Source organism: Phyllobates terribilis, unplaced genomic scaffold, assembly GCF_046119375.1.
Source record: "Phyllobates terribilis strain yellow unplaced genomic scaffold, ASM4611937v1 Scaffold_5__5_contigs__length_657084704, whole genome shotgun sequence".
In the NCBI taxonomy this organism is placed as follows: domain Eukaryota; kingdom Metazoa; phylum Chordata; class Amphibia; order Anura; family Dendrobatidae; genus Phyllobates; species Phyllobates terribilis.
The window spans coordinates 66,864,573-66,880,843 of NW_027362765.1; the positions used below are offsets into that span (position 1 = coordinate 66,864,573).

Sequence of the window (16,271 nt, forward strand, 5' to 3'; positions counted from 1 at the left end):
ATCAGCCACTGACTGCACCTGCAAGCGATTCACAGACAGAGCAGTGGCTTCTTTCCCACCCTGCAGACAAGGCGTGACTGCCGAAGCCATGCTGATTGACAGCTCTGCCAGTTAGGCAGTGGGGATCGGCTGTCAATCAGAATGACGTCAGCAGACACGTCCAAGCTTTTCTTTTTTCCTCTTTTGGATGTATTTCACAGTGTCTATATATAACAAACAGGCATTCCTCACATGTATTAAAGCTGTTGAACAGTGGCAAATCATGCACACGCAGTGACTCGAACATAAAATTCGAGCACACCGAAGATCCTCGGAAAACACCCGAGCATGCTCGTAAATCTCGAATAACAAGCATGCTCGCTCATCACTAATAGGAATCCATTTAGGAGCCAAAAGATCTGGCTCTTTTTGGGGAGTGGAGCCAGATCACAAAAAAGAACCGGACTGCCCATGTCCTTGTGTGAGGTTTGGAGTGGGTGAAATATGTGCTGGCGTACAGGTCACTACAATGCATGATGGAACTTGTAAAAATAGAACACAGGAAGCAAGGACAGGGGAAGTTGTCGATTAACCTCACCAGAGCGGCAGCCAGACATGAGAACGTGCTGCTAGAGCGTGATAAAAGGTAACATTGCTAAAATAACACAATGGATGTATTGAGAGGCACATAAGATTTATGAAAAAAAAACAGTTATCGTACTGGACAACCTTTTTAAGCTTCTTGCTTATTGATATACTACATCGATTTAATGGTATTTGTGCCATTATCACTCTTTATTCATATGCTGTAACACTTTATGTAATGAAGTCTATATATCCCTTTTTCTGTTCTTCCTCTTCTAGACTTTGATTTTCTGTTTCTTATTATATTATGATGTTACAAAATCAAAAAACTTTGAATTTGAAAAGAAAATGGCTACTTTCCTGTGTGAGCTTTTAGATGTGTTACAAGACTTCCTTTCCAATTAAAACATTTCCCACATTCTGAACATGAAAATGGCTTCTCCCCTGTATGAATTCTCTGATGTGTAGTGAGATATGATTTCCTATTAAAGCATTTCCCACATTCCGAACATGAAAATAGTTTCTGCCCTGTGTGATTTAGCTGATGTGTAACAAGACTTCTTTTATATGTAAAACATTCCCCACATTCTGAACATGAAAATGGCTTCTCCCCTGTGTGAATTCTCTGATGTGTACTGAGATGAAATTTTCTATTAAAACATTTCCCACATTCTGAACATGAAAATGGTTTCACCCCTGTGTGAATTCTTTGATGTTTAACAAGACTTGATTTCTCTATAAAACATTTCCCACATTCTGAACATAAATATGGCTTTTCCCCTGTGTGAATTTTTTGATGTGTAACAAGACTTGATTTCTCTATAAAACATTTCCCACATTCTAAACATGAAAATGGCTTCTCCCCTGTGTGAGTTCTCTGATGTGCAACGAGACTTGCTTTCTCTATAAAACATTTCCCACATTCTGAACAGGAGAATGGTTTCTCCCCTGTGTGAATTCTCTGATGTGTAACAAAATTTGATTTTTGTATAAAACATTTCCCACATTCTGAACATGAATATGGCTTCTCTCCTGTGTGAATTCTCTGATGTGTTAGAAGTTTGTATTTCTCACTATAACATTTCCCACATTCTGAACATGAAAATGGTTTCTCTCCAGTGTGAATTTTCTGATGTATAATAAAATTTGATTTGTGTGTAAAACATTTCCCACATTCTGAACAAAAAAATGGTTTCTCACCAGTATGAATTCTGTGATGTCTAAAAAGTTCGGATTTCTTTCTATAACATTTTCCACATTCTGAACATGAAAATGGTTTCTCTGCTGTGTGAGTTGGGTGAGTTCTCTGATGAGCAACAAGACATGTTCTTTGTGTAAAACATTTCCCACATCCTGAACAAGAAAATGGCTTCTCCCCTGTGGGATTTTTCAGGTGTGCAACAAGCTGTGATTTACGATTAAAACATTTCCCACATTCTGAACATGAAAATGGCTTCACCCCACTGTGTATTATCTGATGTCTAACAAGACATGATTTCATTGTAAAACATTTCCCACATTCTGAACATGAAAATGACTTCTCCCCTGTGTGTATTATCTGGTGTCTACTAAGACATGATTTTGTTGCAAAACATTTTCCACATTCTGAACATGAAAATGGCTTTTCCCCTGTGTGTATTACCTGATGTGCAACAAGATGTGTTTTCCGATTAAAACATTTCCCACATTCTGAACATGAAAATGGTTTCTCCCTTATGTGAGCTATTTCATGGTTAACAGCCCTTCTCTGACTCTTGTTTTGCATATTTGTTTTTGATGAAGTAGAATTAAGGTCCTCCTGAAAAGGATCAGATGACAGATTTTTTCTGATAACATCTTGAGGTGTATCAGGTATAAGGACATGTTCTTCACAAGTATCAGGTGTCATACCAAGAGGATCTGCTGAAAAATCTGAGAATATCAGATGTCCCTCTGAGCTTCTGGTACAGTCATCTACCAAGAATAAAAATGATATTGTGTGTCAGTAACATTACAATGGAATTATATTACTATTTATATTATTAGATACTTTATTGTATTTCCATGCAAAGCAAACTGTAATACAATTCAACTATTGACAGACGAAGGCTATGTTCACACACGTTGGGTTTTTCAGCGTTTTTTGCTGCAGATTTTTATGCAAATTTTCAGCTGTGTTTTGCAGTACCAGCAAAGTATGAGAAACCAGAATTCTCTGTTCACACATCTTGGTTTTTTTTGCTGTGCATTTTTTGCCTTGGTTGGGTTTTTAGAAAATAGAGCATGTCACTTCTTTCAGCGTTTTTTACAGTGGTTTTCACCCATAGGAAGTAATGGGTGGTGAAAAAAATGCTGAAAAAAAAACGCATAAAAAAAAGTAAGTATATTTTTTCAGCGTTTTCGATGGCAAAATAGAATGGGGTTCTTTAATTTTATAGAACTTTATGTACATGCATAAATAGAGACAGAAGGACAGTGAAAAAAAAAACGCTAAAAAAAAACGCAGCAGAACCTGCGCTTTTTGACGCAGCCGATTTCCTGCCAGAGATTGGGTTTTGCTGCAGATTTGTGATGCTGAAAAACCCAACGTGTGTGAACATAGACTTAGACAACAGTCCACTAAAGAGGGACTGCGATTACAGAGATAGGCCACCAGGTTATATCCTTTCAACTTTCCCTTCTCTAGTATAGCCATATTTTCAGCTCATGTTTCCTTGTGTCTGTCAGGAATCTGTTCCAGTTACATGTTCAGGGCAGACTAATAAAAGGGATCTGTTATCAGATTTATTAAGTGATTCCTTCTCATACATTCTCTGACAAGTACAAGCCCTGTAATACAGAGCAAAGCACATTGGAGCAGATGGGTCATGTACACAAGTCATTGCTTTGGATAAAAAGTAAGGTTTTTTATATATATATATATATATATATATATATATATGTTTTTTATTAATGTAACTAAACCATGGATACAAGAAAGGAGAACAAGTCCTACATATTTTTATATATGTTATGCAAGCCAATAGAAACACAATGCTGCTGTATTGGTGTCGCGTGTAGGGGAATCAAAATAAACTAGTGAACAGGTGTACAAGAACAGACATGTACAGTTAAATGACTGGATTTTTTAAAATTAATTTGTTAGTTTTTTAACAAAATAGTTTTCCCTTCCCAAAAAAGACAAATAAAGCCAAGTAGGTACACGTCCGAAAACTCAGCCATTACAGTTGTATTGGTGTTTTATATACCGTATTTTGCAGATTATAAGACGCACCTTAAATTTTGGGGAGGAGAATAGGAAAAAAAAATTTTTTTTTTTATAAACCGGTGCATGTTATAATCAGCTAACCTTGGGCGCCGAGGCGTTTGTGGAGCGGGGTCCCAGGTGGCAGGATCGAGGCAGGACAGGGTGTTCGGAGGCAGGAGTCAGGAGATCGCTGCTGCTAGGAGCTTCTGCCTTCCGGCAGAGGAAGGAGTCCGGAGTCTGTGCCGAGATCTCAATTGCGCATGCGCCGTCTCCATTTTCTTGGGAGACCGCGGCATGGGAAAGTATGAAAGGTGTAGTACTCCGGCTTTTACAAAATGTCGGCGGAGACCCCACACCACCGAACACCTGCTACAAGCAAGGGGCCCGCAGCCATCTCCCGACTTCTGACTCTGCCAGAAGGTAGAAGCTTCCAGCACCAGCGATCTCCTGGCAGCAGCAACCCTGGGACCCCGCTCCACCAACGCCGGTAAGCACGTTCGGATTATAAAACGCACCCCCATTTTTTCCCCAAATTTGGGTGGAAAAAAGTGCGTTTTATAATCCGAAAAATACGGTATGTATGTAAAATTTGACTAGTAAAACAGGTGTCAAAAAATGATGACCTACACATCACTTGCTAAGGTAGATTGTTATATTTATGTGTCTGGATTTTGGTAAATTTTATTTAGTATTGTTAAAATACAATTATCCCTCCCCCCTTCACAAAAATGAATACAAAAGAAATAGAGAAATTCAGTACAAACGGTCGCTCGTGACAAGCACATTTTCTAAGCACATTTTCGTTGACTGATACTGACAGTCTAGATCTAATTTTCTTTGACAAATATTATTGTGTTGGCTTGCTGCTTTCTAAGGCATGAAGAATTTAGAAAAAAAATTGTAACTCAAATGAAGCAAGAAAAGATGGCAGCCCATCAACACTATATCCCAGATCAATCTCACTGGCTCTGCTGCTGGCACCACTCTTCCATCTCTCTCTATTGGTCAACTTAATCTCTAGATTATTCACAGAATACTACACTCATCATCTTTCTCTGCTGCAGTGGTACAAAACAGACTTTCTGAAGTATTTGTCAAATATTTTAGGGCTTTCTCTTCCAATTTCTATTGCTGAGCTCCGATGTCCCCTCACTATCCAGAACCACCCAAAAATGAGTATAGCATTCCCTGCCTCAGCTTTTATAAAGACTGTGATCTTTTCTCCTAATTTGTTAGGCTACACCATGCAATGTGATAGCTGCAAGGCATCATGAGAAAGCCCACGTGGCCATGCCTTAGGATGCAATCATCTGCAAAGTGAAAAATGAAGATTCACACAAATAGAAATTGTTCAAATTTGCCTAGACAAAAAAAATTTATCTAAAATTCTACATAAATTCTGTTTGTATCAAATTGATTTGCTAAGCTTTACTTTATTCTGGTGCAATTAATGGATCAAAATATTGCATGCAAAAGAAGGCAGCTCCTGTACGCATCCACAATGCAAATCTAAAGCTGCTCACGGAGCCAAGCAAGTACGCAGTTTGTAAACATGACTCTCACTATTTTTGACTTGGCCATCTGCATCCAGTCTTATCACACTCCATGACTACAGCAGCGGGATGTCTGAATGGCTTTTTAATGAGAATTCAAACAGTGACCTCAAGCAGAGACAGGAGCGCACGCAAGAATACAGAATGACCTTCCCCTGAGCCATAGCGTTGGTCTTCGTTAGCCTCATTGCACTGAATGGTGAACATACATACCCTTAAAACAATTATTTATTAAATTCTATTAAAAGCACAAAAAACCTGTGTAGTAAAAATTCCTATATAGGATAGTATTTCTGGGTGACCTACAGCTGACATACACAATTAATCAATGGTGAAGAGCTGTCCAAGATAATGTGATATATGAATCCAAAAGAGCTTTAGATGGTTATATCTAGGTCAGAGATACACATATGTTACTTACCGGTAATGTGTTTTTTCGGAACCCATGACGGCACAACGAGAGAGGGGATCCGCCCTTCAAGGACAGGAAACCTTCAAGATAAAAAGGGCGGCGCCTCTCTCCGCCTCAGTGGATTACAGAGCATGAGAGGACTTTCCGGTTAGAGCACATTATTTTATTAACCATAAACGAATTTCACCCATGTGAATACTCAACACCCACCAACCGGAAGGTGAACACCATAGTGATAGGGAGGGTATGTAAAGGTGCTGTCATGGGTTCCGAAAAAACACATTACCGTTACGTAATATACGTGTTTTTCTGTCACCCATGACGGCACAACGAGAGAATTACAGAGAACTAGGTATGTAAGGGAGGGATCACAGCCTGCAGAACCCTTCTCCCAAATGGGAGATCAGAGGAGGCAGAAAGGTCAAGTCTATAGTGATTATAGAAAGTGGACAGAGATGACCACGTGGCCGCCTTACATATTTGCTCAATGGGCATGTCCGCTCTTTCTGCCCAGGAAGCAGCCATGCCCCGTGTAGAGTGGGCCTTCAGATTGTTAGGAGGATCTCTGCCTGATCCCGTATAGGCCATCGTGATGGCTTCCCGGATCCACCTTGATAGAGTGCCTTTTGAGACCTTTGATCCCTTTTGGGAGCTCTGAAAGGAGACAAATAGAGCCCTATCCTTCCTCCATGAGCTTGTGGATGCCAAATAATGTATAAGGCATCTCCTGACATCCAAGGTATGAAATCTTTCCTCCTTGCTGTTTTTTGGTTCAGGACAGAAGGAAGGTAGGGCTATCTCCTGAGACATCTGAAATTTAGAAACAATTTTAGGAAGGAAAGCAAGGTCTGGTCTCAAAACTACCCTATCGTCTAGCACTAAGGTAAAAGGTGGATCTGCAGACAAAGCCTGTAACTCACTAACCCTCCGTGCTGATGTTAAGGCCACCAGAAGTATTGAGTAATTTTATGGACCCTGAGCTAAGGGGCTCAAAGGGAGAACCTGTTAACGCGTTTAGCACTAAGTTTAAATCCCAAGAAGGGACCCTTATTATAGGGGCTGGATTGGCTCTACTGCATGCCCTCACGAACCTGGAAATCTATTGGTTACCGGCCAGATTATAATTATACAAGGACCCTAAGGCAGAGATTTGGACCTTTAAGGTGCTAACCGCTAGGCCTTTCTTCAGCCCTTTTCGAGGAAATTCCAAAATGGCCGTTATGGGAACCACCCCCCCAGGGAGAATCCCCGAGATGACAAGAACTTCTTCCAGACTCTACTGTAAATTTTAGTAGTGATTGGTTTCCTACTACCTAGAAGAGTAGTAACTAGATTCGATGAGAAACCCCGACCCTCTAGCAACGACCTCTCGAGTTCCAGGCCGCTAAGTGCAATCCTTTCACCGGAGGATGGAATATAGGACCTTGAGCATGAAGGTCGGAACTCTCTGGAAGAATCCAGGGGTTCGTGACTGACATGCTCCTTAGCCAAAAGAACCATGGTCTCTTGGGCCAGAAGGGGGCACTCGAGCCTGATCCTCCCGGATCTTCCTCAACACTGCTGGAATAAGGCATGTTGGGGGAAAGGCATAGGCCAGACTGAAATCCCATCTGAACTGGAAGGTGTCTACTACTAAAGGGTTTTCCGTGTGATTCAGGGAGCAGAACTTTTTTTAACTTGCTGTTCTGACGGGTCGCAAACAGGTCGCCCTCTGGAGACCCCCACATGGCCACTAGCTGGCGGAAGACTGAGTGATTTAGAGTCCACTCTCCCTGCAATAATGGCCTGCGACTTAGAAAGTCTGCCTTCGTGTTGTCCTCTCCTCTGATATGAAGGGCCTTTAAAGAGAGAACTTTTCCTTTCACTAGAGAAAATATCCTCCCCGCAATCTGCATTAGTGATTTTGAGCGAGTTCCCCCCCTGGTGGTTTACATATGCCACCGTGACCTGGTTGTCGGACAGAATTTTTATGTGATGTCCTCGTAGAAGGGGTAAGAAGCTGATTAGTGCCTTCTCTACTGCTCATAGCTCCCACATGTTGGAAGACTCCAGACTCTCCTCCTCTGACCAAGTCCCCTGTATCGGGCGGTTGTCTAGGTGCGCCCCCCACCCCCTGGAGCTGGCGTCCATAGTAATCACTCTGTTAAATTGGGGAACCCAGGGGATGCCTGTCTGGAATGTGTTGGTCTCTAACCACCAATACAGAGACCGAATTACATTTTGTGGGAGTGTTAACCTGCCCTCCATATGTCCCCTGATGATGATTTCTTTCTTTAGGACATCCTATTGCAATTCTCTTGAATGAAATTGGGCCCAGCATAACGCTGGGATGCAGGAGGTGAGGGACCCCAACAGAGACATGGCCCCCCTGAGAATCATTACTGGGTCTGTTATGGCTGTCGAGACTAAATTTTTTATTTTCTCTCTTTTCTGCTCGGGCAGGGGGCATTCCTGTCTAACCGAATCCAGAGTAAGGCCTAAAAAGATCTGAGTTGTATGCGGGATCAGTTTTGATTTTTCTAGGTTTAAACATCCTAAGTTTTTTAAGATGGTGCTCACCTGATCCACTTGGGCCAGGCAGTGATCGTAAGTTTTGCCCACTATTAGGAAGTAGTCCAGGTACGGAATGATCAATCTGTTTTCCTCCCTGAGATGAGCCGTAACCTCCGCTATAAGTTTTGTGAATATGCGGGGCACTACTGCTAGGCCGAAGGGAAGAGCTCTGTACTGGAAGTGCTTGATGACTCCTTGTACACTTACAGCTACTCTGAGGTATTTTTGAAAGTCGTGATGGATTGGCACATGGTAATACTGATCCTTTAGGTCCAACACTGCCATGTAGCAGCCGGGGAATAGAAGGCTTATCGTTGATTTTATTGTTTCCATCTTGAATGATGGAATGTTCAGGAATTTGTTTAGGCCTTTCAAGTTGAGGATGACTCTGTATGAATTGTCCAGCTTCTTTATAAGGAACAAGGGGGAATAGAACCCTCTTCTTTCTTCTTGTGGTGATACCTCCAGCAAGACGTTCTTTTGCAGGAGACCTGAAATCTCTTCCTCCAGTGCCCGCTGTTCTGGTAGAGAGGATCTTAAGGCAGTAGGGATAAATTTCTCTGGTGGGTTCCTCAGAAATTCCAGTTTTAACCCCTTCATGAGCCCGCATTGAACCGAGCACGTCAGCTGATTATTACAGCCGACATGTGCCCGCAACAGCCGCGGGTGGAATCGCGATCCATATGCAGCTGTTAACATGTTAAACGCCGCTGTCAATCTCTGACAGCGACATTTAACTCGCGCTTCCGGGTAGCGCTTCCGGGTAGCGCGTCCTAAGCCCCACCCATCGGCGACCCCGTCACGTGATCGCGGGACACCGATGGGTGGACATGACAACGCAGGGTCTGCAGCAGACGCCTGTGGTTGTCATGAGCTGGTCGCTATGAGCGCCACCTAGTGGTCAGCGCTCATAGCACAGGACCATTTCTTTTACATACAGGTGATCTGCTGATCATCTGTATGTAGCAGAGGTGATAGACTAGAAGCAGCAACTGTCCTCCTATGCAGACTATAGAAGCAAGCAAAAAATGAAAAAAAAAAATTTTTAACAATATAAAAAATTTTTTAAAAAATCTAAAAGTTTAAAATCACCCCCCTTTCGCCCCATTCGAAATAAATTAATAAAAAAAAAACCCTACATACACAATTTTGGTATTGCCGAGTTCATAATCGCCCAATCTATTAATATAAAAAAATAATTAATCCGATCGGTAAACGGCGTAACAAGAAAAAATTTCTAAACGCCAGAATTACGTTTTTTGGTCGCCGCAAAAATTGCAATAAAATGCAATAACGGGCGATCAAAACATCGGATCTAGCCCAAAATGTTATCAATAAAAACGCCAGCCCGGTGCGCAAAAAATAAGCCCTGACCCAGCCCCAGATCCCAAAAAATGGAGACGCTACAGGTCTTAGAAAATGGCGCTATTTTTTTATTTATTTTTTTTTAACCAAACTTTGGAATTTTTTTTCACCACTTAAATAAAAAAGAACCTATACATATTTTGTGTCTACGAACTCGTAATGACATGGAGAATAAGAATTGCAGGTCAGTTTTAGCATTCAGTGAACGTGGTAAAAAAAATAAATAAAAAAACTGTGGTATTGCACTTTTTTTCCAATTTCACCGCACTTGGATTTTTTTCCCCGTTTTCCCGTACACGATATGGTAAAACTAGTAAAGGCTTTGAAAAGTACAACTCGTCCCGCAAAAAATAAGCCCTCACATGGCCATATTGTCCAAAAAATAAAAACGCTATGGCTCTGGGAACAAGGGGAGCAAAAAACAAAAATGCAAAATCCCAGGGTTGCGAAAGGGTTAAACCTGATTTTACTAAATTGAGGATCCACTTGCTGGAAGAGATCCTTTCCCAGGCTGGAAGGAAGAGAGAGAGCCTCCCTCCCACCTGGGATAGAGTGTCATTTTGCGGTTTGCGACTATCCTGGGAGGGCCCGCCAAACAAAAACCCTTTCCCTTTCCTGGAACGATCCTCCCATCTAGATTGTTCCATGGACGTCCTTCTGCGGCCAAATTTCTTCCTCCGAAAGGACTGCTTAAACGTTAAGAAGGAAGATTTAGGAAATCCTTTTTGTTTTCACCTGCTTTCTCCAGAATTGTGTCACGAGAGGCACCGAAAAGAAAATCTCCTTCACACGGAAGAGAACATAGCTTTCCCTTCGTTTGTATGTCCCCCGGGCAACATTTCAGCCAGACTGCTCTACGGCCGGCATTAGACAGGGCCGCAGATCTTGCTGCTAATCTGGCAGAATCCACAGAGGCGTCCGATAAAAAGGCCGCTGCTCCTTTCAATACAGGTAGAGAGGCCAGAATGGAGTCCTGTGACTCGTTGTTCTTAACCTGTTCTTCTAACCTGTCTAACCAAACCATAAGGGATCTTGCAGTACAGGTTGCTGCTATGGCTGGTTTCAATGCCCCTGCTGATGACTCCCAAGTACCATTAAGGAAGGTATCTACCTTTCGGTCCAGTGGATCCTTCAGCATCCCTGTGTCTTCAAAGGGGAGAGAAGATCATCTAGAAGCTTTGGATACCGCAACATCCAGCTTCGGGGCTTTATTCCAGGAAGCGGTATCTTCCTCTCTAAAGGGATATTTCCTTTTGAAGGAGGATGGAAGGGGATCCTTTTTCTCCGGCCTATCCCACTCCTTCCTGATAAGTGCCTGCACCTTATCATTAATCGGGAAAACTATGTTTCTTCCGATCCAAGGTGCCGAACATAATTTCCTGTACCGATTTTTTTGACTTCTGGTCAACTAACCCCATTGTGGACCCGACGGCTTTTACTAAGCTATCCACACTTTCCAGGGGAAAACAATGACCTGTGCCTGCCTCGCTATCCGAAGAGGAAGAGTCAGTGGAGTCATCCAGCATTCCCTCGTCGGATTCAGAGTCTGAAAGGGTGGGTGGGGCTTTTGCCCTATCGGCCTGGATGCTTGGGAAAACGACTTAGATGATTTTTCTACCTCAGACCTAATAAGGGCTTTTAGATTTGAAGAAAAATCCGGGGTTCCCTCCGAAATTGTTTCCTTAATACATGGCTGGCATAATCTTTTGGGCCAGTCTTTAGTCAGACCCCGTTCACACAGGGCACATACTCTGTACTTTGATTTCTCCGTACATTTTTTAGGTACATCCTGACCGTATAAGGGAGGAAGGAAAGGGAGAGAGAGAGACAAAACAGAAAAAAGTCTACATTAATACGTCGACTTTCACGTAGCTCACTCACCACCCAGTAGATAAAGACAGGGTACCGGAACGGGAGGCAGGACGGTATCAGATACTTCTCCATGGGAGACTGCGAAATCATCGATCCTGCAGAAGCTATGCCGGCGGGATCTTGAATCCCCGATGCTGCGAGTCCCAGAACGCCCACTGCTCTTGCTCTGCGGTGGACGCGGCTCCTGGGTGCGCTTCTGGCGCCGAGGCTGCTCCATCTCCTCAGGCTGCTGCAGCATGGACTGCTGCTCTTGCTGCTGATGCGGTGGGGAGGGCTGCTGTGAGGCCATTACGGTGAACTGCGCCCCTGCCTGGCCGGTGATCTACCCTTAAGTACCCTTATTACGCCAGGGAGATCACCGGCCGGCGTCCCTGCAGCTTCCGGTACCTCCCCCGAAAATTACATCCGGAGGTCAGAGGTCCCGGCGCGCGTCATCGGGGCGCGACTTCCGGTTTCGTCATTTCCAGTCGCGCCCCGTGACGTCTCATCCGGGACGCTGGGTTTGCCAGCTACCATGCTGTGTAGGTGCCGCAAACCCCCGCCCGCAGGCGGGGAGACCACATGTCGGCGCCCCCCGAGGCGCTTCCAGGAACCATGGGACCGGCCGCAGCAGAGACTGTGCCCGGCCACCGCCGACCTGCCCCGGCAGGCTTGAACTTGCTGCTGTCACCATCGACGAGAAGGAAGGTCCCCCATCAAGGACAGGAAAGCACTGAGGCGGAGAGAGGCGCCGCCCTTTTTATCTTGAAGGTTTCCTGTCCTTGAAGGGGGACCTTCCTTCTCGTCGACGGTGACAGCAGGTCTCGTTGTGCCGTCATGGGTGACAGAAAAAATGAGTGATATCAAAGTCCCAGGCAACACCAAAATAATAACCTGTGGAACACTCGATCAATACCTTGGCTGGTACTGCCTAGCTGCAGAGAATGGCACCCTATACGAGATGTGGCTATATTCATACAAGCAGCATCAGGTATGTAATTATAAAGGAAGACCCCTGTAATCTATAACAGAAAAAAATGATAACTAATCATTCAATGCTTGTGCTTCTTAGACTGACTGCCTCATTGCCTCGACACGTTTCCCAATAATCTGTTACCAGAATGGGCCTATGATTATCTTTTCATTGCTGAAACATCTAGTCTCCTGATAAATCTACAAGATGGGGAAATGCGTTGAGGCATTGAGGCAGTCCGTCTAAGAGGGACAACCATTGAATGATAAATTATAAATTTTTTCTGTTATATATTACAGGGGTCTCCCTTTATATTTACATACCTGATGCTGCATGTATTAAGATAACTTACATCATATAAAACTGCAACAGGGACAACTAGGGAAAGACAAGGGAGCCACTGTTGAGTGGGGGCACCACATCTCGTATATCTAGGGTGTCGACCTCCGCAGCTAGGCAGTACGAGCCAAGGTATGGATCTAGAGTTCCACGGGTTATTATTTTGGTGTTGCCTGGGATATTTATACCACTCACTATCTCTGACCTAGATATACTATCTGCAGGTCTTTTGGATTCATATATCACATTATCTTGAACAAATCTATACCATTGATTGTGTATGTCAGTTGTAGGTCACCCAGATATATAAATCCAGTAGACCTAAACAGGATAGTATATCAACCACAGTATTTTGGACAGTTCTACACCTCTGAATTAATATCTGTTCATATTAGTTGTTGGTCATCCAGACATACTAACCTATATAGGATTTTTTACTGAATGGGAATTTATTTTTTGGGTGTTTTTAATAGAATTTAATAAATGATTGTTCTAAGAGTATACATGTTCACCTTGTCTAATACTCTTATCCTCGTATCAATAATGGTTAAAAAAATCATTGCCATCAAAAGGATTAGAAATAAAATAAGGATGAAAGAAATCAGACAAATAAGAAACTAATAACCCCTCAGCTAATGTACTAGCTAACACCTACTTACCCCAGCCATCAAACAGGGGTGCCCTCTCTCAGCCTTTCTATTTTGCCACGGTCATGGAGCCCTTTGCGGAATCTAGAAGATCAAAAAAGTTTGGACACACCTTCTCATTTAAAGATTTTTCTGTATTTTCATGACTATGAAAATTGTACATTCACACGGAAGGCATCAAAACTATGAATTAACACATGTGGAATTATATACTTAACAAAAAAGTGTGAAACAACTGAAAATATCTCTTATATTCTAGGTTCTTCAAAGTAGCCACCTTTTGCTTTGATGACTGCTTTGCACACTCTTGGCATTCTCTTGATGAGCTTCAAGAGGTAGTCACCGGAAATGGTTTTCACTTCACAGGTGTGCCCTGTCAGGTTTAGTAAGTGGGATTTCTTGCCTTATAAATGGGGTTGGGACCATCAGTTGTGTTGTGTAGAAGTCTGGTGGATACACAGCTGATAGTCCTACTGAATAGACTGTTAGAATTTGTATTATGGCAAGAAAAAAGCAGCTAAGTAAAGAAAAACGAGTGGCCATCATTACTTTAAGAAATGAAGGTCAGTCAGTGCGAAAAATTGGGAAAACTTTGAAAGTGTCCCCTAGTGCAGTTGCAAAACCATCAAGCGCTACAAAGAAACTGGCTCACATGAGGACCGCCCCAGGAAAGGAATACCAAGAGTCACCTCTGCTTCTGAGGATAAGTTTATCCGAGTCACCAGCCTCAGAAATCGCAGGTTAACAGCAGCTCAGATTAGAGACCAGGTCAATGCCACACAGAGTTCTAGCAGCAGACACATCTCTACAACAACTGTTAAGAGGAGACTTTGTGCAGCAGGCCTTCATGGTAAAATAGCTGCTAGGAAACCACTGCTAAGGACAGGCAACAAGCAGAAGAGACTTGTTTGGGCTAAAGAACACAAGGAATGGACATTAGACCACTGGAAATCTGTGCTTTGGTCTGATGAGTCCAAATTTGAGATCTTTGGTTCCAACCACCGTGTCTTTGTGCGACGCAGAAAAGGTGAACGGATGGACTCTACATGCCTGGTTCCCACCGTGAAGCATGGAGGAGGAGGTGTGATGGTGCTTTGCTGGTGACACTGTTGGGGATTTATTCAAAATTGAAGGCATACTGAACCAGCATGGCTACCATAGCATCTTGCAGCGTCATGCTATTCCATCCGGTTTGCGTTTAGTTGGACCATCATTTATTTTTCAACAGGACAATGACCCCAAACACACCTCCAGGCTGTGTAAGGGCTATTTGACCAAGAAGGAGAGTGATGGGGTGCTATGCCAGATGACCTGGCCTCCACAGTCACCAGACCTGAACCCAATCGAGATGGTTTGGGGTGAGCTGGACCGCAGAGTGAATTCAAAAGGGCCAACAACATCTCTGGGAACTCCTTCAAGATTGTTGGAAGACCATTTCCGGTGACTACCTATTGAAGCTCATCAAGAGAATGCCAAGAGTTTTCAAAGCAGTCATCAAAGCAAAAGGTGGCTTCTTTTAAGAACCTAGAATATAAGACATATTTTCAGTTGTTTCACACTTTTTTGTTAAGTATATAATTCCACATGTGTTAATTCATAGTTTTGATGCCTTCAGTGTGAATGTACAATTTTCATAGTCATGAGAATACAGAAAAATCTTTAAATGAGAAGGTGTGTCCAAACTTTAGGTCTGTACTGTATATCTATTATTTAGAAGAAGACAGCATAAAATGAGTTTATATGCTGAAAACATATTAATCTCTATAAACAGGAGTAATAAATTCACCAGCTGTCATCTCAAACTATACAAACGTTCACAAAAACCTCATTATACAAAAAATTCGGAGAAATCTAAAAATACTTTTCTTGAATAAGAAACAGGAAAAACAAAACTTTAAATAGGAAGAAAGCAACATTCCATATTTGGGCATAAAGATCACAAACCCAAGTCCCACCATGATCAGGGAGAACTTGTACAGAATACATAAGACCATTCAAGAGGAATTAACATACCTATCTAACTTTGATAATATCTGGTTAGGAAAGATACCGTTATACAAAATGTTGATTCTACCCAGAATATTCTATATATTCCGCACAATATTCCGGTCACCTGGTAAAAAAGCTACAGCAACATACACCGCGTGCAGAATTATTAGGCAGATGAGTATTTTGATCACATGATACTTTTTATACATGTTGTCCTACTCCAAGCTGCATAAGCTTGAGAGCCAACTACCAATTAAGTAAATCTGGTGATGTGCATCTCTGTAATGAGGAGGGGTGTTGTCTAATGACATCAACACCCTATATAAGGTGTGCTTAATTATTAGGCAACTTCCTTTCCTTTGGCAAAATGGGTCCGAAGAGAGATTTGACAGGCTGTGAAAAGTCCAAAATTGTGAGATGTCTTGCAGAGGGATGCAGCAGTCTTGAAATGTCCAAACTTTTGAAGCGTGATCACCGAACAATCAAGCGTTTCATGGCAAATAGCCAACAGGGTGGCAAGAAGCGTTGGCCAAATAATGTGCAAAATAACTGCCCATGAATTGAGGAAAATCAAGCGTGAAGTTGCCAAGTTGCCATTCGCCACCAGTTTTGCCATATTTCAGAGCTGCAACGTTACTGGAGTATCAAAAAGCACAAGGTGTGCGATACTCATGGCCAAGGTAAGGAAGGCTGAAAAACGACCACCTTTGAACAAGAAACATAAGATAAAACGTCAAGAATGGGCCAAGAAATATCTTAAGACTGAGGTTTCAAAGGTTTTATGGACTGATGAAATGAG

At 42.6% G+C, this 16,271-nt stretch overlaps 1 protein-coding gene across 1 annotated transcript in view; it reads right to left on the minus strand.

Moving 5' to 3' along the window:
• Positions 1-654: 654 nt before the first annotated feature.
• The window catches only part of LOC141270725 (uncharacterized), a 57,703-nt gene continuing 42,086 nt past the window's right edge, over positions 655-16,271 (minus strand). The window contains exon 7 of the mRNA XM_073680821.1: positions 655-2,517. Within this exon, the coding sequence (XP_073536922.1) occupies positions 917-2,517 (1,601 nt within the window). The 3' untranslated portion in view covers positions 655-916. The remainder of the gene's footprint in view (positions 2,518-16,271) is intronic.